The sequence below is a fragment of the Hirundo rustica genome, chromosome 2 (genome assembly GCF_015227805.2).
Source record: "Hirundo rustica isolate bHirRus1 chromosome 2, bHirRus1.pri.v3, whole genome shotgun sequence".
Classification (NCBI taxonomy): domain Eukaryota; kingdom Metazoa; phylum Chordata; class Aves; order Passeriformes; family Hirundinidae; genus Hirundo; species Hirundo rustica.
Window position 1 is genome coordinate 48,464,626 of NC_053451.1, and position 25,728 is coordinate 48,490,353.

At 45.4% G+C, this 25,728-nt stretch overlaps 2 protein-coding genes across 5 annotated transcripts in view; one reads left to right on the forward strand and one right to left on the reverse strand.

The window, feature by feature from the left end:
• MTUS2 (microtubule associated scaffold protein 2) overlaps positions 1-22,493 on the forward strand; it is a 273,696-nt gene extending 251,203 nt beyond the window's left edge. For all 3 annotated transcript variants that reach the window (XM_040057241.2, XM_040057243.2, XM_058419555.1), the window contains 7 exons: positions 4,244-4,458; positions 8,058-8,163; positions 9,913-9,986; positions 11,431-11,529; positions 11,857-11,976; positions 14,343-14,440; positions 17,496-22,493. In XM_040057241.2, the coding sequence (XP_039913175.1) occupies positions 4,244-4,458; positions 8,058-8,163; positions 9,913-9,986; positions 11,431-11,529; positions 11,857-11,976; positions 14,343-14,440; positions 17,496-17,712 (929 nt within the window). In that variant the 3' untranslated portion in view covers positions 17,713-22,493. The remainder of the gene's footprint in view (positions 1-4,243; positions 4,459-8,057; positions 8,164-9,912; positions 9,987-11,430; positions 11,530-11,856; positions 11,977-14,342; positions 14,441-17,495) is intronic.
• SLC7A1 (solute carrier family 7 member 1) overlaps positions 22,358-25,728 on the reverse strand; it is a 36,885-nt gene continuing 33,514 nt past the window's right edge. For both annotated transcript variants that reach the window (XM_040057246.2, XM_040057245.2), the window contains one exon: positions 22,358-25,548. In XM_040057246.2, the coding sequence (XP_039913180.1) occupies positions 25,512-25,548 (37 nt within the window). In that variant the 3' untranslated portion in view covers positions 22,358-25,511. The remainder of the gene's footprint in view (positions 25,549-25,728) is intronic.

Below are 25,728 nucleotides of genomic sequence, written 5' to 3' on the forward strand. Positions count from 1 at the left end.
TCCTTGATTGCCCATTAAACAGAGATAGCTCCTGGAGGGAGTTATCTATGAGTCATGCAGCAGGGCATTGATGGGCCATTAACAGAAGATAGTCTGGAGGGAGGGGGCAAGGGAATCACTGCCCAACCTAGCTTCAACAGCTCATGTAGATGGTGACAGAATACATACTTTGGGCACATCTTACATTGTAACCTAGGACAATTTCTCATCAGTGCAGTTCTTTGCAGTCTCTAAAGCAGCTCAAGCTGAGGTTATTACTGGAGATATGAGGGTGCTACTGGAGACACACAGCCTACCTGTGCTATAGGAAGAGTATTTTGGTCTTACTATCAGATGAATCAGTGTGATGTACAATATTGTACATGATTTGTGCAAATAAAGAGTGAAACAGTCCTTTATTTGACAACAGCAATCTTGGGTGATTCTATGAAGAACTCAGGGAAAATCAGAGCGTGTTATTTTGGCTACAACCAAGCTGTAGTTCTGACTGGCCTCCATCACTTTAATAAGTTGTTTTTCATTAATTTAAAAATAACCAGTCCAGTTAAACAGCATGGGTGTTGGTTAGAAATTCCTGGTTTCTCATGTGTAAATTTACCATGTCAGACTCACTGATGCAAATGCCTGAATGAATCAGTAAAACAAGGCTGGACTAGCCAGGTTTGATACAGGCAGTGAGAACAACACTTAGTTGTTTGGGCAATAGCTGTAATTCAGAGTTATAATTTGGGCGCCAAATGTGCTTGGTTTTCACAGAACGCAGTCTTTAACTTCAACAGAATCTACAGGATTCTGCTATGCAAAGCAATGAAACTGCAACAGAGAACCCACTGTTCAGAAAAGTAAGAATATATGTTTAAGGAAAATTCTTGTGGTAAATAAAACCATTGCTGAAGCAATAGGAGCGATGGACCTTGTGTAAAAATAGCTTAGGGAGATCTGCATCCTTCTGGAGCCAGAGAAAATATTGATGTTCAAACAACACCGTCCATTTTTACTCCCAGCACTCCTGTGAAAGTATCACACCGCATCTGAAACCAGCATGGGTGAAATAGGAAATAGATTCTCCCACCCCAGTCCTGGGGAGGAATCTTGGCCTCTATAAACACTGAGGGACTTGTCATTTAAAGCAGGAAGGTTTGCTCATGTATTTTGCTAGAAATAGCAAGGGTAGGAAAACACGACAAGCAATCGTTTTACACTCGAGACACCGATCTTTATAAATTATAAATATAAGCACTTTTCAGCTGCAACACTGAGTCTTTTGCAATGAAGAGGTTTTGAATACCAGATGTTTCCCTTCAACCTACTGGAAATTAAATGTGAAAATTACCTGCTCCTTTGCTGTCAGACCAATGACGTGAAGTGTGTTGAAAGGAGGTATGGAGATGCATAAAAACCCTAGATGAAGGAAAGGCAATGAGATGTCAAGTTTAAAACTTGTATTATCCGTGTTCTCAAGAGTTTCGAAGCCAAAGCCTTTGTGCCATCTCCTCCTGGATACACCTCCCAGTCAGAGGACACTTGACCTGAGTGTGGTGGCTGTGATTTGTCTGTGATTTTGGGGCCGAGGGTCAGGAAGAAGAGCCCATTTCTCATGTCAAAAGGAAACAGTTCCTCTGTAAGGCCACAAGACACCAGTCCCCTGTTCCCATAGGAGCTGCATTCCTGAATGCAAAGTGCCAGGGCTGGGGAGGCTGCACTGTGGCTCTGACTGTGTGTGGTGAGGGAAGGAAGGTCAGTCCAGCAGTGACATCTACCTTTCCCCCACCTTCCCAGCCCAGCCTGAAGAGTGTTTTGCTCATCTGTTACGCACTCAGTGCTCAGGGAATAGGGAAGCTGCAGTAGCTGGTCTCATTAAACCCAGCACACTGTCATCCCAGGAAACACCACCTTGTGTCAGAGTCATTTCCAGCCTGTAAGCAGCAATGGAGATACCTACAGAGAAGGAAGAATAAAACCAGGGTGTAGCTCTTCACAACAGACCAGTAATAGTTGTGCTCCCCTTGTCTTGTTCCATGTCAGTAATACATTCATATAACTTTTCTGAGTCATTTTTTCAATTTTCTACAAGAGTAGCTCACTTTAACAGTATCCCTGCCTTGATGACTGAAAGCTAAATTCACAGTTTTCCAGCAGCAGTAGCACATTGTCTGTTCAGGCACCTGTTCTGGAGTCCCTGCCGGAGATGACACAGCTGTTTCACCAGGACCACACGCTGAAGCCACAGCTGGCTCCAGCAGGGCAAGCTCTCCCAGGTTGCTGCTCCCTGGGCAGGAGAGCCGCAGACCCCTGGGCTCCATGGGTGTTGCCTTCTGCTATGTCTGTCCCAGGAGAGCTACGCCCAAAAGTCCATCTCCCTACTGAGAAGAGATTCAGTTTTCCCTCAGCACTTCAGTACTCAGCCTCATTTGTCTTAGTCTGAGACATGGTAGGGATCACCCCTTCTCATCAGAGGTGCTTAATATTCTGTATAGGGCAAATTGCCTCATTTCTGCCTCCAGTAGCATTGTTGGGTGTATGGGAAACATGCCATGCAAGCTCATTTTCCCTGCTTCCCTCCTCCCTCCATTTTGCACCTGCACCAGGGTCTGATTTGTGAATAGTCTTGTATTTTCAGATTACAGGATGTGTTTCAGATGGACTTTCTTTTGGTTAGAGCATGTTGTCTCATCACTCAGCCCTCCCTGTGTGCTGGGTAATCTCATTAGAGAGGCTGGAGAGAGATGGGGTTCATTACATCTCCTATTTAAAGCTTGAGTAAGTTTGAATTCTACTGAAGGCATAACCCCTCCTGCTCTGAGATCACTTTACATGCCAAAGATAATAAAGAAGCAAAAAGCAAGAGAGAGGGTTTAGAGCTGTAATCCAGACTGCCAGGAGACAAGACATTCCAGCTAATGTACCATTCCATTCTGGATATAAGGCAAGTGGGAAAGCTTTCTATGTGCTGCCACTAAAGTGCTAAACTGACTGGTTCACTCTCTTTCTGTGAGGAGCAGAGAACTTGACAGGGACAGAGTCCCTTTCAGCACCCCAGAAAATATCAGGATCAGAAGTGTTTATCAGCCCAGCAGTGTGAATCTGTCTGGACATACTGAGCAAGTCTGGATATTGGTGTCCAGTAAGTGTGGAAGCAGTGCTCTAAATAGGGTGAAAAACAGATGTGTGGGGAAGGGAATGGTTAGCTTGGGTGTCCAAACTACCTTGGCATGGGTGCACCTCACATAAGATGTGGGGACAGCCATAGTAATTTGGACAAATTGTCCAGGGAAAAATGAGCACAGTCTGACACCATAGTAGAAAGAAACAGGAAGATACAGATATTGAACAAATACGTTGTCATAAGATAAATATGGGTTTGAAGCATTCAGCAGGGAGACAGCTGCTCCCAGTCCTCTGACTTACAGTGCCATGCAGGTCTGTGCAAGGCATGTGCATTTTGAGAGGCAAGGGAAGGATAAACATGCCATCAGCTTGCTCAAAAACCTGATCTTCTTTCTAAATCAGCTATGGTCTAAATCAGAAAGAAGATCTAGCAGTGCCGTTAGAAACCCATTTCTCCTTCTCTAGTATTCTGAATGTTATGGTCATGATGATTTTAACCACTTCTTACCTGTTAGATCTTTACAAGTGAGCAAACTTGCTCTATAGATGTACTCTGGCTGATCTTGTCCAGCTTGCATCAAGTCTTCAACATCTGGATTTTTTGCAATTGTTCTTTAGCAAAGCAAAAGGCTGAGGACACAGTGTTCATAACATTGCTTTTCTGGGACCTGGGAAACAATAAAGGAACCAAAGGGGGAAATGTACTGATTTTCCTTGACTTGACAGAACTGTTGGAAAACAGTGGTGTGAATTCCGAGACATAGTCACTGGGCTACTTCCTCTAGAGTCAAAATTTCACACTTTCTGATTGCCTTCAGTATCAGCCTTTCATTGTATTCTCTGATGCCATGAAGCACACAAGATATTGGTTTGAATACAAAAATATTTTAAGCAAGTGTGCATTAATGGATTAGAATAGTCCTTGCTGGAGCTGGAGACAGGTTTATGGGATGAGCAGCTTCAAACAGCTCGAAAATGGGATGTATGAGATGCAAATCCTTCTGGTCAAGTGGTCAATCATATCCCTTGTAAAACAGAGTGGGAGACAAGCTCCAAGCTCGTTGCTCTGCAAACAGGTCCAATGCCACTGCTTGGTGCTGGGCAGCGTGAGGACTGCGCAGTCTTGTCTCCACAGACCTCAACACGGCAAGATGGAAGAAGCTACTGAGCGAGAAGGAGGAGCTGGAGAGGCGCTTCGAGGAGGAGGGGAAGCAGCTCCGCAGGCAGCAGCAGGAGGAGATGCAGGCGTTGGAGCAGCGGCTGCAGGAGGAGTACAACGCCAAGAAGGAGAGCCTGCAGGAGCAGCACAGGCTGCAGCTGGAACAAGCCAAATTGCAGCATCAGGATCAGGTCAGTCTCCACCTGTTGCTGCTGAAGAGCAGTCCATGCTAGTACTGATTGGGTTTAGGTAATGAAATATATTGAACACTCCAACATGAAGACACTGGTAATGAGTGGAAAAATGTCATCCTGATTATCTTTACTGCTCTTTCTCCCTGTGAGTACTACTGTTTTTCCTACACACTAGTCTAGTTACATTGCCATGTCTTGTCTTCACGTGCTTGCTGATGTTTTACAATAAAAATATTGATTAGCTCTGCTGCCCACACATACTTGCTCCTCAATCCACCTATATTAGTCAGTTTATGACTAAAACCAAGGGTTGTAAGAACCTCTTCCACACAGGTAAGGCCAGCAGAGCCAGCCAAATCATTATTTGCTAGTTAAAGGGCAATACAGTGAAGCGATAGCACCCATGCAACATGTGCAGCCTAAACATCAAGCACTTGACACACTCCAGGTCCCCTGATTGCTGCCCCACCATTCAGTCTAATCTCTTGGACTGTACATCCCAGGTGTTTCTCCTTGCTTTGCTTTCTTTTTCTACTGCTGTGTAGACAGCAGTATTCTCAAAAGCAGCTACTTTGGCCTGGTTTTGTCTGAACAAAAACTTTAACTCAATGCAACTGGGCTGTTTTACGCTGGACAAACTACTTATTTCTGTTAATGAACTGATTTCTAAAGATGTATTAGAAGGTGCTATCAAGTAGGCTTTCATGTTCTAAATCAGATTTTTCAAAATATTTCTCTGTAAATGGTTAGAACCTACGCTGAGCCATGTCTTTTAGTTCTCATTTCAGTTTATGCAAGTTGGTTTTCTTGTAATGCCCTTCAAAATATCTGCTTTTCTTTCTGATATGAAGGAGGGATTATGTTCCCAAAAGCCTTGATAATTTTTTTCCTTTCCCTGTGTCAGTGTGTCTGCCTGGTGGAAGATGTTGGCTCTAGCTGCAAAGGCTTACCTCTCCTGGATCACCCAATATCAGCATTTGTGAAGGAATTTGTTAATTTTTTGCTGAAATAGCTTATAGCTTAGCTCTGCTGCTCTTTGAAGGGTTTCTGCAAGCTCTCAGGACCACAAGAAGAGATGTTGGTTCTTCTCCTCTCCAGCTGATCAGTGCAAGAAAGGGTGATACAGGTCATTGTAGGACCTGACTAGAAGTATGCTTATTTTTCTCATGTTTTCACCTGTTATGACTCTATTCATCATCACAGAGGAGCAGTGGAAACACATCTTATTGGGGCAAATAGTTCTTGGTTTGCTCCAAAGCTCTGTGTTCCTTGATTACTGAAAATAACACAAACATTCCTCTTCACTGCTTTGAAAGTGCAGCTGTGACCCTAATATCTCAGAGTTTTAGCCCATATTTTCCATTCATTGCTCAGTTAGCATGATGAGTTTTAGCACGTTTTCCCTTTGAATTCCTACTCTGCTGTATACCCATCCTGTGTTGAGTGCTCTTGGATCAGTGGAGGCTGACAGGCCATGCTGGAAAACTGCTCACCAACCTTTCTTGGCCAAGGAAATGGAGCTCTTACACTGCACATGAGAAGAGCCTTGCCCTTGAGCTGCCCATCTGCATGAGCAAGATTTGAATATGCATTCTTGAAGGCAATAACAATAGCAAAATCCTTCTGACCATGGATCTGCATGTATTTCTGTATCCATAAATCTAACTTGGAAGATAGTCATCCCACTTTCATGGTTTCCAGTCACAGCTTAACCTTCCATGCTGTGTTGCTTCAGTCACCACTTAGTTCACTACCAGATAGCTGTTATTTGTTTGGAGACACAGTCCCTGCGCCAGGTTTTGGAGGTTCAGCTGTCTCTGAGGAGGTAGCAAAGCATGTGAGCCAAACTCCTCACAAAAAGATCTTGTGTGCCAGTGCATTCTCACATCTCCTTGCAGCTAAAGGCAGAATTGCAAAGTAAAGGCTATGATCTGTCTTGCCAGTGTTTCCCATTTGAGGTGCTCAGCTCAAGCTGTTCTGTCCAGCAATTTACTGAACTTGTCCCACTAGAGCTCCTCTTGATTTTACTTTATTAAGCCGTAAAAATCCCACCTGAGGTACTTTCCATAGCCAGAAATAAACGACTTGTGTTAAGTGAGGTGATCAAGCCTACAGGGTAAGTTATTAGCATCCAAGAGAGCTGCTTCCCAGTGCCAAGTTGACTATCTGCCATGAAAAACTGCAGACAGGACGTCACACTGGAAGATTAAAGAGAGTCATTTGAGATGTGGATATGAAACACAGAAGGCAGAAAAATCCCTGTAGATAATTTGGGACATATTTAATTTGCTTTATAGATAAATAACTTGGTGGCAACGAAGGGAGACCCCTTCACCTTCTGAGAGTCTTGGCATTTAGAATAATCATTCTAATGGGGTGCTGTTCAGTTGAGAAGCAATTAGAGTACAAATAAAGGCTTCAGCAAGGGCGAGGTAAAGAACACGGCAATGCTCTTGAAGCTTCAGCTTACAGACATCATATACAAGAACACTGTGCCCTGGGAAAAGACAGGTGATAGTCCTTGCCCCATTAGGAGCCCTTTGAGTCACCTGTCCCCCACATTTCTCACCTCTGTCATGCAGTACATCAGCTGGCTGAGTCCCCATTGTTTTGCAAAGAGTGCTTCACCACTGAGTTATCTCCCATATTATTATGAAAATTAGTTTGGATAATTTAAAATTCCACATTAAATGCCCAACTTTCATTCTAACAGCATGTTTTCTCCAATATGGTTGGAAATTTGGCTTCTGGTGGGTTACCCAACACATATGTTTGACAGCTAAAAGCAATGAAAAAACATTTATTCCAGTCAAGGCAAACTCAGCTGCAGTAAACTTCTACCATTATTTACATAACTGTGAGCAAATAAAGCTGTTTAGAATAAAGTCACTTAGCCATGAACAGAACAGCTGCTTCACTGCAAATGTAAAATAGTTTGTTCTTCTGTCTTGCCACATATCACAGATACTATTGTGTTAAATGCAGGGAATAAAATCACTGTGGTTACAAACCGCAGAAAAGCAAGTCGATGCATTGCATTCAGAAAGTGCTCTGGACCACTGACTTAATCTTGATCAGGATTTCTTATTGTAGTTCCTTTAATGATTCATATCAAAAACCCATCATTAGGGAATCTCACTTTAGCCAAGTCCAATAACAAACAATGTACTGAAGGGGTCCCAAACCCACAGGGTGCTCTGGAACACCGGCTGCCCACAGCCCTCTCCCAGCTGCACTCCTCACTCCCACGACGGCCGTGGGCTGTGTGGTCATTATCATTATTTAGATTAAGGGAATGTCGAGACTTCTGAACATTTAATAAACAGCATCTCCACCTAAGGGCTTTTTGACCTTTTGCTTTCTTAAGTACCTCTTCATCGCCATTAAGTTAAAAGAACAAAAATACCATCCGCGGTGACTACACGCTACCACTCAAGGCATCATCGCGGCAACCCTGGCCGAGGTGCTGGAAGTGTCACATTCAGTAGATCCCTCTGCTGTTTGCAGCCCACTGGAGCTCTCCAGCAGCGGCCTGTCGGTGTGCCACAGCCTGTCTAACCATGTGTCCATGTCTGCGCTCACTGTTGTTGGAACAGGTGGAAGATCTCACAGCTGTACATGAAGCTGCGATGTCGCAGTTGGAAAATAACCACATAGTGGCCATTGCAGTACTGCAGGATGAGAACGACTGCAAGATTCAAGGTAAGCCAAAGACAACCCAACAGCTACACAGCTGTTCCAGAGCAGGAATGAATGCTGTAGTGACACCGTGCTTCTTCCTCCAGAGCAGATTATACAGAAAATTTGTGTTGGTCTAGTGCTTTCACATGGGGTGGCCCACCAGGTTCACGCTAGGGCAGAGGGAGAGATGTCTGCAGCATACAGCATCTAACTTTGACCTGAGCTTATCTGAGGGGGGGGGGGGGGTCTCTGGGTCAAAGATAAGGCTTTCTCTATGTGTTGCTGAAAATAGAATCCAAATTCCACATCACTTTGCACACGTGCTTTTTCAAGAGCTTAATGAGCCTCGGTGCTCAGGAGGATAGAGCTCTCAGGATATCTCTGAATTTAGGTGCTTAAATACCCGCAGTGCTTCTAAAAACAAGACTCATTATTTCCAGTAGCAAGCCTGCTGAGCAGACCATGGCCTCTCACTGGTGCAAATCTGCACCTCAGCACTGTTATCTTTATTTTGTGTTACAGTTTGGCCACAGGATTGATGCTGCAGGCAGAGCTCTTCCCTCCTTACCAGTCCAGTGTCTAAACATAAGCCTTTGTGCATGCTTTAGCTGACATTTAACAGTAATCTGTAAAATTACATCTGTAATTTTTTTCTACATTTTAAATATCTCTGGTAGGTTTTCCCATGTTTCCCAGACCAAGCCATATTGCCTAGCTCTACATTGTGATAGAGACACTGTTCAGAGCATAATGTGAACTGAGAACAGTCTATTCCCCCCTCTCATAGGCAGAGAAGGTATCTAGCATAGCATTTGTAAATTCCCATATGCAATTTTCAATATAAATAAGTAAAAAGTTGTTTCTTGCTTGAGGATATTCTCATCTCTCTGTTTTTTTAGTATTTTCTGATGATAAAATTCAGTTGTGGTTTATCAAGGGTCTGGTGGCCAAAGTTTGTTGTCCCTGCTCCTGGTGCGGGTCTGAAATGCCCTCCTGTGCCTGGAAAAGGCACTGCAGCCGCTGCAGGGGAGCGATGGAATCAGCGCTGCTGTGACTCTGGCTGCTGAGCAGGAGCAAGAGGGCAGAACCCACGGCTTTGGGGGGAAAAACACAAAAAATACAGTGTCTATATACTAAAAAGGCAACTGCTACTAGTGCACTGAATGATGCCATTGCTTTAGAGATTAAACTTTATTTCACTTTGCTTATCAAACCTTTGGTTATTAGTATGCCCAGGGTGAGTTATTCTAGCAGAAAAACCTTTAATCAATTTTTTGTCTTCTCTGTATCGCTACTGTAATGAACCTCTTAGCTCACCTACCACAGCTTGGGGAGAAGAACTGTCATTTGTATTTTTGCATCTCAGGTGTTGTTCCTCCTCTCTATCCCCCTGAAGAAATTACAACTCAAGCTTTTAAATATATCCAATTTTAAATCCTTTGAACTCGGTATACTCACTCTGAACTGGCAAATGGCCCATTGTCAGACTAACCCTTTCCAGATCAGAGTGCCTGGGAGCTGAGAATTCTGAGTAGTTCTGCAAAATCAGAATCTGGTCCCATAGAGGTATCTGCAAACAGTAAAAGATCAGGAAATTCTGATTTTCAGAACAATTCACCTAAGGTCACAGAGTATATTGCTACCAGTTTCCTATTCCATATCCGTGTCCTAAAACTGCATCCCAAATTGCTCTTGGCTCACGACGTCTGCTCTCAGACCCTGGTTTGCTGGACTTCACCGAGTAATGTCATGTCTGTGTAACTTCTCCAGAACTGAACACCGCTCACAAACTGGAAAAGGCACAACTGGAAGAGACTTTTGAAAAGCTGCGGCTGTCACTCCAGGTTAGCAGTTCCCTTATTTCCCACTCTGTAAAAGTGCTGGAGCAGCCCCGGACACGCTGCCCACTGCCAGCACACCAGGCTCTTGCCTCTTACCAGCTCTGGTACCTCTGGTGCTCTGCCTGTCCAAACTAGGATAGAGCAGCAAACCCTCAGGATTTTTCCTTGCCCCTGGCTGGTTCACAAGAGAGGGAAAACTTAAAGGGACTTAAAGGCATCTGGATAAAGAAAGGTCTTTTTGACCCTGCTGTCAAATTTAGCCTCTTCCCTGCTTGATGGGGAGGACTCTGGCACCTGCAGTGGCTGTGAGCATCACCTTGTCTGCATGGTACCCGCTAGCTGGCACCACCAGGCCTCCGAAATGGTGACCTCTCCTAGCCTGGCCCTGTGCCTGTGTCTGTGCTTTAAACTCCTCCCTGCTGCCTGAATGTGGGCAAGCCGGTCCCAAGCTGTGCACTCATCTCCAGTCCCACCCGAGGGCAGTGCAGTCCCTGATGTGGTTGCCCCAGGGCTGGCCCTGCTGTGCAGCCAGGCTGTGGATGGCCAGGGTCAGCCCGACACATCACAGTTCCCACATCCCACTGTTTAACACCAAGGTCAAAGTCGTCTAATCCTTCTAAAAACTCCGTGCTGTTCTCACTCCCTTGATGAAGAAATCACAAGGAGTGGAGGGCAGAACTGTGCCCCCGCGGCACAAGCTAAGTTTGGAAATGTGTGAACAAGTAAAGATGCCACAGCAAATAATGCAAGCCCTGATTTTTCACAGGCAGAGATTAATTACAATTTTTAAATGCCCTGACTAGCACATATTGTTGCACTGCTGCAACAGCTCAAGGCGTGTCAGCAGTTTTGCAATAAGGGCTGATGCAATGTTCCAGACAAGAAATCACAACCGTGAAAGATAAAAATACCATTTTCACAGCAACTGTGGATTTTACAGGTGTTGTATACACAGAAATGCCTTTGATGGTAACAGAAATATGATTGCTTAAAATAACATGTTTTTCCTGTGTATAGCTCTAACATGAAAGGATGATAATTTAAATCCCACACCACTAACCCATCATTGCTTGTTACCATGTTAGAAGCTTAGAAAGGGGAAGGAAACAGGTACCTCCTGCCTCATTCCGACTCTAAGGACCCCACAAAAGCATGTGATATAAATGCCAGCTCTTGCAAGGAAGGACATGCCTGTTCTCATCCAGCACAAGGTGATGGGGTGATTAAGCACCAGCCACAGGTGTTACAGGGATTTTGTGATTCCCTGAGGCTTATCAAATTCCCCATTCTATGTTCAAGTGGCCTTACATTAAAAAATATCACCTTACAGGGGTGATATTATTAGCTTATTAGCTTCCCTGGTAGTTTGGCAGTGCAGGCTGACCAGTATGAATGTAAGTGGGCTGATAACACAGTTGATTTGTTAACTGGTGTGTTTCCCCCCCAGGACCAGATAGACACCCTCACCTTCCAGAATCAATCTCTTAAGGCCAAAGCAGACCGGTTTGAAGAGGCTCTGAAGAAAAACACTGAGGAACAGCTGAAGGTAGATGACCACTCTAACTGTACAGACATCAAGATACGTTTCTGAGTATTACACATCACCTGATTCAGTGAAGAGCAATTGAATCCTCACTCTAGGGACAGGAGGCAGGTCCCAGCTGAGACCCCAAACATTGAGCTCTGAGGGAGACATGAATCTTAGCCAAAGGGGAGATAATATCAGGGGTCCAACAGGCTGCAGAGGACCAGGTCCAGGCAGTTTTCACACCACTGATTCTCCTAAACCACAAGGTTACATTAAGGGATCTTTCTCTTATGGCTGAAGATGTGTGTATGGCTGACATATCCAAACCCCTGATATATTTCTTAGATTGTGCAAGCTCCGTATCTACACTTAGAAAAAGATTTGAAGAGCTTAAAACATGTTCTGGAAATGAAGAACCTCCAGATTCACCAACAGGAGAAGATGATCATGGAGCTAGAAAAACAGGTGAGTTGTCATTTTTCCCAGAGAGGAGACATCACAGAGGTAATAAAGGAAAAGTTTGGTTACAGCAGATGAACTTAAGAGAGGTGAGTACACACATGAGGCTAGGGCAAGACACAGTCAAAGAGGTTCACATGCATTGATCTGGATTGCTTCTTCACACAGTACCTGCTCAGCATGTTAGGTTAGACAGCGAGGTGAGTGGTGGAGGAAGAATGGAGGAAAGGGAAATTTGTGGTAGTCCAGGGTACACCAGCCTGCACCACATGCCCCTACAGGAGTGAGGTTGCCTTTTAGGGCTGGAGAGGGCATGTGTAGGAAGACTGAGCCATGGTGTGTCTTGCTGCTGCTCCTGCAGGCATTTAAGGAGCCATGTGTGGATTAGCAATACTCAGCAAGCAGTTCCTAGCAAGGCTTACTCTAGAAAAGGTCTCTCCAGCCCTCCAGTAATGCTCTTCTGCAGGCTATGCTGTTTTCTCATCCTTTGCTAGTGGGATTCCCTAATGAAGAATTCCCCAGTTCACCATCAATTACATTTTTTGTGGGAATGGGGATTCATTTTGTACAGCATTACCTGCAGTGACAGTAAAATACAGTGTGGTGACAGGATGAAGCAATACCTCAGCTGGGAGCAGTGGCAGCTGGTTCAGCACAGCATTCAGCAAGATTTGTTTCCATTTACAGGGAAATTTGAGAACTCTGATGATTATTTTGCTGAACAGATGCTTTAGCAAGTGGATGTAGAGAAAAGTGCCTCTTTGCAACTGAGGCTCATTATCTCTGCTCCTTCCAACGTGCTACTCTTGGAGCTAAGCCAGCATTTGGAATCACTGGGGGGAAAAAAAATCCCAAACAACAGCCTATATAATTCCTGGTCATTTAGCTGATTTTGCTCATTAACCACATACAAGTGCACATTCCTGTTCCTGCCCTTTATCACAGTAAAACACTGGGTCTGCTGTGGCCCAAAGCACAACAGCTTTCAATTTCAAAATATACCTTTGGAAGTGCCAGAACACCTACAGGGCATCTCCAAATGTTCTGGTGTTTCACAAGGGAGCAAGAGGGCATTTCAAACACAGGGTCAGCCTTGGCTCCTTGGCAGCTGAAAGGGAGGCTGGAAATGAAGGCGTCATTGCTACTACTTGTGAAAACTATTGAAGAGGCAGAGAGAGAGCCTGTGATAGTGATTCCTCTCTCAGAGCTTTTCAAAACCGGGCCAGAATCCACGTGCTGCTGTAACAAAATAAACTGGGACAGACCAGAATATCTGAGAATCAGGAGTATCCTTTACAATTACCTGCACAGACCGGAAAACACAACCTAAAATTGATGTCTCCACCATTAAGTGTGAGTTATTGCTACCCCCAGTGCACAATATTCTGGTTCTTTATAAAAGGTTGGGAAATTTAATAACCAAGCTCACACAGAGATAAGGTTACCCTGTGCTATCTTGTTTTCTTTCAAAAGTGTTGAATTCAGCAAAATCCAAACTGCTGGAAAACCAAGGACTAAGGGGGTAAAGTATGTTAAATGCAAATCTTGTGGAAAACAGGACACCTGAGGCAGTGGAACATGCCTGTAAACATCTCACTGATGTTCTAACACACTGCTACTGATGTCCTCAAATTTTGCCCTTGAACTGTGCTGAATAAAAGCTACCTGTGCTTGGGATAAGATTAATTTCATTTAACTATAGCTTAAAGTTAACATCTGGTTTAAAGCTGTCATTTAAGCCAACATTGTCAGAATAGTGAGAAGAGTCTCCAGAGGCCAGCCTGCCTCATGAGAATGCAGCAGCACTCTAAGGCTGCTGCTGGGCATCATCTGCCCTGGTGGATGACTCTTTCCTCTCCATAACTGAGGAATCATAATCCTGGAGGCTGGATGTCAGACTGTAATGTCTGGAAGATGTACATCATCCCATCTTGCACTCCTCCTTCATCACAGGACTATCCACTCATACCACACTGCTGGGCAACTTTCCATGCTGGGTGCTCCTCAAGCCTCACCAGCACTTTCTCCAGCATCTGGTAACGCTGGCTTCTTGGGGGTCAAAAGTTGTGGGGGCACCACTGAGGAAAACATCTATTTGTGCTGAAAAAACCTGACCTTCCTCCTTCTCCTCAGCCATAAGTAAGGGCTTGTTCAGCTCTGCCCCTGCTCAGTGCTCTGCTGATGGCCCCAGGTACTTCACCAGCATGATGTGGTGGTGTGAGTCACATCTCTTAAGTCTCAGCTGCAGTCAAGGAAACCACCTCCACCTATCCTCAAATTTTAGAAGCTGGCCCACAGACTAATATAGAGCAAATTATCTTGGCTTAGGTGCTGAGTGGTCTTCAGGCTTAACAAACCTTCTTTTGCTGCAGGTTGAAAAAAATTTAAAACTGGAAGAAAAAATCACCATGCTGCAACAGCAGAATGAAGAACTCAGAGCCAGGATTGAGCAAAACACTGTCATAACAAGGTTTGTGCTGGTATTTGCAATCTGTCTGAGCTTGAAAGGAGACCCCAGCTCTTAATTGTCCAAGGCTGACACGTATTTCAGAAGGGGAAAAACTTACTTCCTCCTGAAAATGTATTTGTGTTCTGCTCTGCTTATTTTATTAAAAAATATGTTTATATTGGGGTTTGCTTCCTTTAACATAAGGAAGACCATGTATCTATGTATTTCCATGCTACTGAGAACAAGCTTGACAGTAGTTCTGATCTCAGTATCAGTGCCCTGGGAGCCATTAGTCAGTGGGTAATGAGGATGCAAAATGGGAAAATCTTGGGAAAGACATCCTTACGATGCCATTGTCACCCAGAGAGGATTAACCTTTGACAGGGTTTTTTCATCAGCTCTGCCTTTTTGCAACCCTGTCACAACATGATAAGGGCAACAAGGCTCCTTGTTAGGTGACATATGAAGAGCAGGGTAGGACAATATCTGTCCCAGAGAGTTTATATCATGCTGTAAGGCTGGAGACCACCACTGGAGCCAAGGACAAGAGGTGACAGAGGGAGAAACCAGAGCTGGTCTTGTCCTAGGACTGCAACTACCTGGCTGTCACTGCATCCGGAAATCATGCCACTGGCCAAAAATTTAATTTTTAGCCATTTTTTTTAAACTGTCAGTGTCTCATCTCTGATTTTAGTTTTTGTCTTTCTCATGCCTCATTTCTTAATGACTCAGCCTTTTGAAATTGTCCCCAGCATGTAGATATATAAGATATATATAGATATATAAGGCAGCATTTCTTGTACAAACATTCAGATGGGGGTGAGGATTATGTTTTCTCTCACCTGATTGTAAATACCTGTAGTACACGTTTCTCTGTCTGAGGTGGGTGTCTACAGCATTTCTGTGCTGGGGGAGGAAAACTGGGTATTTTTCAGGTCTGGTTCACCAGACCAGTTTGAGACACCTGCTTTTGGGCTGGATGAATTGTGGCCTGGAAGTGGCAGTCTCTCTCCACGCCTGACAGGAGCCAGCGTGTCTGGTTCAGCGCTTGGCATCTCTGCATTGCAGCTCCCTGTCTCTGGCTGAGAAAACAGCACCCTCCCTCCACTCCCTGCTGGCATCCAGCTGCAGCACTTTGCTTGTTTCCTGCAACTGTGTAGGTACTGCTTTCAAATATGCCCTTTAGGAGAAATTCTGAATTCAAGGTCAGCCTGGGAAGTCAACTTCAAGGAGAATAATTTTCAACAAGTAACTCTTTGGGGACAGCTGTGGGGCAGCTACAGGAACAGCCAGGGCTTTAAAGTTGGAGTTATTAAAGCATGCACTTTCCTGGCAGCAGTAACCACCCTGACTGCTGCTTTCTGTTGTGCTGGCACTGCCTGGGAAGTGCAGCGTGAAGGAGCTCAGGGAGGTGCCCAGATTAGAGCTATTTCTGCCAGCTTGCAGTCTGGGCACCCAAGCGGCTGTGGCAGCCCAGCAGCAGTGAGAGGAGGGAGGGGAGACAGAGCAAAGCCAGTCTCTGCAGCACCATCAGGAGAGGGTCCCAGAGGCACTGGGTGTGAGGGGTGCACCACAGAGATATTTCCAATTAAGGACAAGGGCAGGTACAAAGGGAAGGACAAGAAAGAGCCTTACAGGTAGATCATTACCAAGTTTTGGATGCGGGAGCTACAACAGAGCCCCTGCTGGGGCTTCCCTAAGCACTGGAACAAATTATCTGATCTCCCAGCATTTCAGATCCTCCCTTCAAATCAACCAGCTTTTTTTTTTGGTCCTTTGGACTGGGGATGTCTGAAGAATGATACTTTCCAGCCCCCAAGAGATCAAAGTGTCTCTGCTAGCCACTGCTCCACAGTTCAGAACTTTTGGGGACTGGGAGAAGAAAGAGACATATTCTTGATTACCTGAGCTACATTTCTGTAGGCTAAAAAATCAAATTCTTAAAAAATGTCTTTTAAACAAAATCAAAAATGCCAACCCCACCCACTCATAGACTTCTGGTGAGTGGACCAGCAGTCCATGACATCTGCTACAGCCTTCAGGCTACACCTAGAAAAGCAGCTGTACAAAATTTTTTGTATGCATCCAAAATCCACACCCAGCTGCCGCTGAACACTGAAACCACCTAGGGGAAGGTTGGGTTCCTCCCTCTTCATTTCTATAAAATCCTAAATTGCTGGTAAATCAGGTTAGGTGCCTGCCCGGAGCTGCCGCAGGTTGATCACATGAGGAGCTGGCTCTTGCCCAAGCGTAGAAGGCTGCAGAAGCCTTCATGCATCCTTTGGGACGTAAGTGTTGTCAGCACATGCCCAAAACACATTTCTATCAGGTCCCACAGTCTACTTGCCCTGCACCATTTGTTTCAAAACCTGGTTGATGAGTGCAGACTCAGTAATGCTGTGGTGCCCATAGACTTCCATGCCCCAGCTCCAAAAAAGCCATTAGGTTACTGGGCATTCTGGGCAGAACACCTCCCTGGTTGTTACTGGTAAAGTTTCTCAAGTGTTGCAGTCAGGAATAGAGGCAATTTTGGGATCAAGGAAGAAGGAGCTGGAGAAGGACCCATAACCTCATGACTTTTTATGGAGTAGAGGGAAAGCCTTGAAGTTGAGCTGTGCCCTCCATCAGGAAATCAGCTGAAATTCAGAGCATGGAAAGGCCAGACTGCTTTTCCTTTGCATACTGTAGCAGCGAGTTGAAAAACTCATGGCTGCAACTGCTGCCACCCCTCTTTGCACTTACTCCACAAATGCCACAAGGGCAGGGAGAAAGGCTGGGGCTCATCCCACCTAAGCTTTGGCAGCTGAGATGCCTCAGAGAGGTGCAGAGCAAAGACATGGGTGCATCTGGAAGCAGAATCAGACACTGGGGAGAAGCTGTGACTGGCGGAGATGGCTTTCTCACTAAGCAGTGATCTGGGGACAGCTGTGCCACAGCTTCAGCAGCTCAGGTGCAGCCACAGGGGTAGGGGAAGGGGAGAGGACAAGGCGCTCAATGTGCTGCCTGGCCCTGGCTGCAGGAATGCCACCATCTTTGCCCTGGAATGCCTTACATGTTATCCTGCTTCTCTCTGCAGGCAACTGTCAGAGGAGAATGCAAATCTTCAAGAATATGTTGAGAAAGAAGTGGAGGAGAAGAAGAAGCTCAGCAGGACTAACGAGGAGCTCCTCTGGAAGCTGCAGGAGGGAGATGCCGTGAGCCCCGTCAAACTCCCACCCACACAGTCCACTCCTTTTTATCGCTGCTCATCAGGGAACTCCTCTCCAGCAAAAGTCAGAACCTTGAGGCGATGAATCAGCAGCTGTGTGCCGAAGGTTCCCTGCCTTTTATGCATTTCCAATCTGCAAATTGTTACCATCTCCAAGGAAGTACTACCATCAGCAGGCGCCCAGGGCTCACGGCCGCAAGCATGTTCAGTAGCCACATAGCTTTACACTAGGCAGGGTACTCTTACAGTCCCCATATAGAAACTCTTGGTTCTGACATGTTGATTAGGGCAGCAAAAAAGACAGCCAAGAACTAGAACAGCAGAAGGTTAGGATAGCATAAGGTTTAGTTTGATGTGTGAACATTTTAACTGTGGTTAGAGCCAAAAGTTGGGAAATGCTCTATTCTAATGGTTCATCAGAATGAACTTTTGCTGCAGTATTTCAGGTTAGTTACAAATATAGTTCAAGTTGTGAATATTTCTGTATATGTGTCTGTGTTTATATACATGTACGTATTGTACCTTTATACCTATATATAGACGCACACACATATATATGTAGTTGCAGATGTTCTGAATTACATTTTTTATATTATTGGATACTATTAAGTGCTGATATATTTTCATTACAGTCAGCAGTTTTCTAACTCGTGCCTAAGACTTGTATCTAAACAAAATGCATTTCTGTTTAGCCTCCCAGGAATATTTATACCCAACCTAGAAGAAAGTTACACAGAAGTAGAAGCGCCTTCCAAGTGACCACCAAGTGGTACTCTACGTAACATGAACACCAGCGAATTTGAAATTCTAAGACAGTACTGCCTTCAAAACCATCACCTTTGCATTGAACACCAGGAAAGATATGCATACCATCCACTACTTTTTAACTCTTAGCATTGATATTGTAAGTGGAGATAGGCTAGAGATGAGAAAACTGAGAGTTTTAGCAAATTTGGTAGAGGTTACTGGTTAACATGGTTCAATTTTAGTGTCTTTATTTCAATCCTAGTCAGATCTTTTCTTGTTTTACCTTGTCATGGTTAGGATGCAATCAAAATCTCTGGCTGTAGTTTTCTGTCCATTTTGTTTTATTTCAAGTCCCAGAAGCAAGAAGGAGAAAATAAGTCATTTATCCTTGACCTTTGCTGGATGAGATGTTTCCAATAGTAAGATGAGATACTGGACATCTGCTAGGGCTCTAGCTTCTTTCCACCTCAAATGCCAAATAGAGCATAGCCAACTTCGTAAGTGCAGATGAGGTCAGAATTTCTTTCCTTCCACATATCTGCATTATTTCACATTGCTACAGCTTACACAGAGTTACAGAGCACTTTTAAGATTCATGGAAATGAGTGGCTAAACTACCTTTAACTTTCCCATCTGGAAGCAAAATGTTCACCCAGGCTTGGGGCGACCTCCCACCAGAGGGGATGGTGAGGCCAAGGAGTAGTAGGGGTGAGACTGTCTGCAAGGCCCTCATGGGCTTTGATAACTAAATAAAAATATCCCTGAGCATCATTTAAAAAACAAAGAGATCTGTGGGATGCTTTTGTACCCAGCTTAGGGCAAAGAGCCTGCATGCAGGGCTGCTCTGCGCACCGGGGTCAAAGTCTGCAGGGCAACAGTACCTGGAGGAAGTCCCTGAGGTGTAGGAGTGCTGCAGGGATGGTGGCTTTCTCATCTGGGTGTGTGGTGGCACCAGCAGGCCCTGCACCCACAGGGGTGACGTTGCACAGCCCTGCCATCCTGCTCGAGTGGGAGCTGTGCTTCAGCTTTCCTGGGAAACACTCAGGATTCAGAGACTGCAGCTTAGATACAGCTTCAGCCACCATCAAAGCCTCTGTGGCCTGTTCCACAGTGTTAAAAAGAAAGATGATTTTTTTTCGTCTTTTTTAGAGAAATTTATTTTTGTAGCAGCTTTTGCATGGTACTGTGATGCTGAGTAAATTGAGCATCTTGTTAGAATAGATCACGCCACCCTGGCTACTACTGTTGAAATGCATTGCTAGATTTTAGTGTGTCCAGCAAGTACAACCTGAAAGATAGATACTTAGCACACACATGCACACAAAGCCTCTTCTTGCCAAGTACAACTTTAATATCATTTTGATACTTGCTAACTGCACAGCTATTTGCAACACCTACAGCATTGTCATCTTTCATTCCACCAATATAATTCTCATACAGTGAGATCACAGAATCATTGGGTGATTTGGGTTAGAAGGGAACTTTAAGACTATCTAGCCCAGCCCCCACTGCCATGGGCATGGACACTTTCCACTAGACCTGGTTGCTCAGACCTTCATCCAACCTGGCCTTGAACAATTCCAGATATGGGGCATCCACAAGTTCTTTGGGCAACCTGTTCCAGTATCCTACCACTCTCATTGTAAAAATTCTCTTCCTAATGTCCAGTCTAGACCTATCCTCTTTCAGTTTAAAAATGTTGTCCCTTGTTCTATCATTACAGACCCTGGTAAAATTCCTCTCTCCATTTTTCTTGTAGGCCCCCCTGAGGTTCTGGAAGGCTGCTAAAAGATCTCCCCTGAGTCTTCTCCAGGCTGAACAACTCCAAGTGTCTCAGCCTATCTCCATAGAAGAGGTGTTCCAGCCCTGTAAGATCTTTGTGGCCCTCCTCTAGACCCACTCCAAGACATCCATGTTCTTCTTATCCCCAGAGCTGGATGTAGCACTCCAGGTTGGGTCTCACAAGAGTGGAGTAGAAGGGCAAAATCCCCTCCCTTGCCCTGCTGGCCACGCTGCTTTGGATGCAGTCCAGGATACAAGTGACTTTCTGGGCTTTGAGCACCCATTGTTGGTTCATGTCCAGCCTCTCACCCACCAGTATTTCCAAGTCCTTCTCAGCAGGGCTGTTCTCCATCTCTTTATCCCCCAGCCTGTATTTATAACCAAGGGTTGCCCTGACCTAGGTGCAGGACCTTGCACTTGGTCTTGTTGAACCTCATGATGTTCACATGGCCCCAACCTCTCAAGCCTGTCCATATCCCCCTGGATGACATCCTGTCCTTGCAGTGTACCAGCTGAACCACTCACCTTGCTGTCAATCCACAAACTTGCTGTGGATGCACCTGATCCCACCGTCTGAGTCATTTAAGATATTACACAATACTGGTCCCAGGACTGACCCCTGAGGAACACTACTTCTTACTGATTGCCATTTGGACATTGAGCTGTTCTGGACACAACCATCCAGAAAATTCCATATCCACCTTCCATCCTCTAAAGCTGTATTTACCCAGTTTAGGATGCTGTGTGGGACTATGTCAAAGGCCTTGCAGAGTCCAGGTAGATGACATCAGTTGTTCATTCCCCACTCATCAACACAGTCACACCATTGCAGGAGGACATCAGATTAATCAGAGTGGCTTGTTGGTAGTTTCTAGGATTCTCGTTTTCACCCTTTGTAAAAATGGTTGAGATGATACAACTGGAGTTGTTACCTTGACACTACTCAAAACTTTAAATGCACTTAAAGCATATCATTGGCCCAGGACAGGCTGGCTAAACCTGTTGTAATTTATTCATCTTTCCCCTTTATATTTGGTGCTTTCCTTTTCACTTTGTTGGTTTAAAGTCATATTCAAGAGATGCTTCCAGCAGTGAATTGGGAGTGAGGCTTTTATGGTGGGAAAACTGGGACCAAACCCAGCGCCACCATCATTTGGTATCATTGACGGTCCCCTTCCCATCTAATTTTTGCCTCCCAATCCTGCCTCTCACTGGATTCTTCCTTGGCACACCCTCTGGTGCCTGCCCAATCACTAGCAAAGCTGCAGGAAATTCTGTCTAACCAGAAGGATCCAACAACCTGTCCCTGTGGAGGGTGTGAAGAGTAGCTCCTTCTGGCCCAAGTCCGGAAACACAGACTTTTTTTCCCCAAAAAAAGTTATTCCTTTTTTATGCTTTTCCTCTGTCCTGTCTTTCTTTGCCTCTGCACGCTGAAGTCAGTACGAAAGAAAAGCCCAGATCACTCGGACAGTGGGAGGAAGGCAGCAGCCCCTGAATGGGACAGCCATTCCCAGGGAATGAAGAACCCTGGGTGCACCCCGGATGCCAAGCTGGTAAGCCCTGCTCTTGCCAGGAAGCCGCAACCACGCAAGGTGAGCTTGGCATTCCCAGGGGGGTTGGGGCCATAGTTCTACGCCATGCTCATTGACCCTGTTCAAAGACAAGCAAGAGGAAGTGTTTGCCTTTGCAGGGCTGGAAACCTCCTGAACACCATGGCCACTGTGGGGACTTTCCCATTTGGAAATAGGATGGCCTTTGGCAGGAAAGGGAACGTAATCAGCACTAAGCAGAAAGGGTTTTATCATCTCTGTCTTTAAGGAAGCCGTTTGATTTTGTTAATCTTTACTCAATGCAGAAGGGTGTAGCAGCAATAAAACCAGCCTACAGCGGCTCCCAAAGGGTTCCAGAGACAGGCACTAAGAACAGGTATCCGCCATGGAGAGCCAGCAGTGAGCAGGGAGCATGGAAAACTCCTTTTTATTGTGGGAAGGTACCATTTGGCCCTACTGGGATTGCACCTCCAGTGACTGCTGGCAGAGACGCAATTGATGCGCAGTGGCAAAGGCTTGTGGTGGTGGCAGGCGGGGGGAGGAAAGGAAAAACTATCAAGTGCAAAATCAGGTATTTTGTCTCTGCACTGATGGTGGTTGTGTCCCATGGACACTGAGGAGCCTCTGTACAGTTTTCCCATGCAGCAGGAGTTCCGTGGTCCCGTTTATTATGTGGCTAATGATTACAGGAAGAGTTTGTATTATTTCAATTATGATGTACAGATATGTGTAATATATTCCTGATAATAAATCCATGCGCCAGTGCACCCGTGGCCTGACGCATACAGATCAGCATGTCCTGCCGTGTTTTCTGTGCACACAGAAACTCGGATGAAGGGGAAATAAAGCAAAATCCCATTAGAGGGTTACCCCATTAAGGTAAAGATGAAGCTAAACAGTCATCAGCTTCCTGGCAGCAGGGCTGGTCAGCTGCAGTACCTGACAGCGGCTCACATGTTATGAGTTCCCATGGACTCATTTTCTAGGACGTTTCCAGTGTGACTGGGGTTTCCAGAACAGTGATTGTGGTCCGCAATGTTTCCACTGAAGTGTCATGCTGCAGCATGTGGTAACAGGAACATTTCTGCCAGTGGTTCAGCTTCATCAGCAAACACCTGAACTCCCCACTGTTCAGTTCACTCAGTTTCAACACCTTATCCCCTGTTCCCTTCACCCTGCCCTCCTGCTGAGAGCCACAGAGCTGCTCAGGCTTTGCCACAAGGATTAAAAAGGGACCGGGTTATACACCACCTCAGTAATGTGCCTGACAACATCCTCCTGAAAAGATTTTTCACCAAGCCCCTGGCTTGCTCAGCACAGATGAAGCTTTGGCAAGGACACAAGCTTCATGTTTTCATTAAAGAGAAGTTGGTAGCCAGGTAGGAAAAACATTCTTATATTTTTGGAACAATACAAAACTTTGATCCTGTCTGGGTTTTCATCTTGTTGCCCTCCCACCACATTTTTAGTGCCTTTTGAGAGGCTGTGGAGTGTGTTGACCTTGCCTGTGTTTAAGCCAAATAGACTTCAACTTAATGGCTTTTAATTTCTATATTCATCTCTCCTTGCTTGAGTAAGACTTTGTGTATGCAGGAGGAGCAAAGGCTTGGCGGATGGTCAAGACCCGTTGACTGGAGCAGACCCCCAACTTCATTTGTGGGGGAAGCTGCACTCATAACACACCCTGAAGTACACCTAGGAGGAAATGAACACATTGCCTTCACATCCTTAAATTCCAATCCTGACAAGAAAAGCCTCCCAGTGTAGTAGAATTGAAAGATTAAAACCCTTCAGTGGGCAGAAAGGCTATAAAGTCTCTTGGAAACATGAGAAATGGTCCACAATCCAGCCATGTAATCCAGGAGATGGTCTGATTCTCCTTTCTGCTGCATCAGATGCCTGGTGAGACCCTGGGCAAGTCATGCAGGGGTCTGTTCAGTTCTCCAACTTGATGACAGGTACAAGAGCCTGTCGATTCATCAGCGAGAGACATGCTGACAAAGAAATTAAAGATTGTCCAGTGTTCAGAGGCAGTAATATGAAGGGCACCTAGGAAAGCATCCACTCACATCGGGAAAGGGGATTTCTGCAGTATCTGGGATGCTCCAATCTTGGAAATGTTTGAGAACAGGTTGGATAGGGTTTTGAGCAACCTGATCTAGTTAAAGATTTCCCTGCTGATATCAGGTAAGCTGGACCAGATGACCTTCAAAGGTTGCTTTCCAACCCAAACCATTCCACAGTTCTGTGATTTGTTTTTCAGTACAAGCTGAAGCGTTAATTTAGATCAGTGGCATTATTTGGGCATGGCTTACCTTCACGGTGCTTTTAATAAGCCTTTTTATGGTAGTGGATTAATTTGGCTAGGGAAAGCTATTACAGAGAATTAAAATAAAAAAGCATCTTACAGCCAAAACCAAGGCATTGCCAAACAAATACAGACGCTGGTCTCAACTCCAAATTTCCTGCCTTCCACTAGAGGCAGGCTCTGGAGAGGATGTCCAGCCCCAAAGGGAAAGGACTGCCCTCAGCAAGTCAAACCTTACAGCTTAATGGTGTTTTCTGGGCTGCACACTCTACCAGGACTGAGAAGCCCTTGCACGCCCCACAGCCTCCCCTGAGCAGGGGACAGACACCAGGCACTGCTCACGTAAGAACTTCCTGCCTCTGAGGATCCTCCTGTGCTTCCCTTCCCAGGGCAGGAATGTGCTCCACCTGCCAATGCCAAACCAAAGTTGCTAATGCCAGGCAGCCAGCACACAAAACTGATGTGGGGGGAGGAACATAGGGCTCCACTTGGTGTCAGAGCTAGGTCAGTTCTGCTGGCCACCCCCACCACTCCAGACACACCACTGGCGATTTCTGAGGCAAAGAGGCAGCACTGCTCTTTGGAGACACCCATGGGTTTTCAAGCCTTTGCAGTACTTGCACTATATGGTTTCCTGACTAAAGCTGGCAATTCCTCTGTGGAGCGTACAGTTGGGAGAAACACCTGCTGGTGCTACCTGTGCGCTGGCAAGCAATCACTCACCTGACAATCAGCGACCACAAACCTTCCCAACATTTCACAGCAGTGACATGCTTTAAAGCATGTGAGCACGTAGCTAAAAAACCCTGTTAAATAAAACAAAAAAGGTAAGACCTGATATTTTAAAGAATACAAATCTTGCAGATGCTTTGTTAACCTGGTGAAATCAAGTGTTTGGCTAGAACCTTTTCTCTTTCTTTGTGTGCGTCCACAAAGGGTACACAGGGTGTACACCCAGCTCACACAGGGTGAAGGATGGATCCTGGATGATGCCTGACAGTAGCACTGCAAAACCTGCTCTATGTATAATCAAGTAGAATATCTGTGGGGAGGTAATTCACGGGGCTACTGAAAGAAGGACAATTGTGAGGCCTGGTTTCATAGCAGCATTTGCACACAGAAGCAGTTCTCTTTCTACACACTGGGGGAAAAAAAAAACAAAACAGGAGAGGGAGAGAGGGAAGCACCCCAGTTGAGCTGCTAGTGCTGCTGGGAATATGCCAGAGTCGTGTCTTTTCATTTTGTGGTCCCTTTCAACTGTGCTGCTAAACAAACTGCAAGCTGCAGTGACCAAGCTGGGGAGGCCTGCATTCTGCTTCCTTATTCCCACATAACTGATTACAGGTGTAATCTGGTTCAGGATCCCCACCACAGAGTTTCTGTCACTGCAGCCATTCTTTCAGTCGCCCGTAAGCCAAACACTGTCATTTATAGCTGTCTGAGCCAGTGTCCGTGTTTCTCTCCGCTTCTGCTGAGGCTGCGTAGCTGGCTTCCACACTATGCCATATTCCATAGGTAAAGTAGATGATAAAGCCTGTGGAAACCAAGGGAGAGGGCACTGTTATAGCTCTGTAAAGAAAAAGAAACCCCTACCCACAGCCACTGACACAGTTACGCCAGTGTAAGTCCGGCCATCCTCATGGTTAGCTTCTAGCAGACAGCCACTATCTTCTCTAGGGAAAAAAAGCCATCAACACAGGCACCAGTCTTTAAA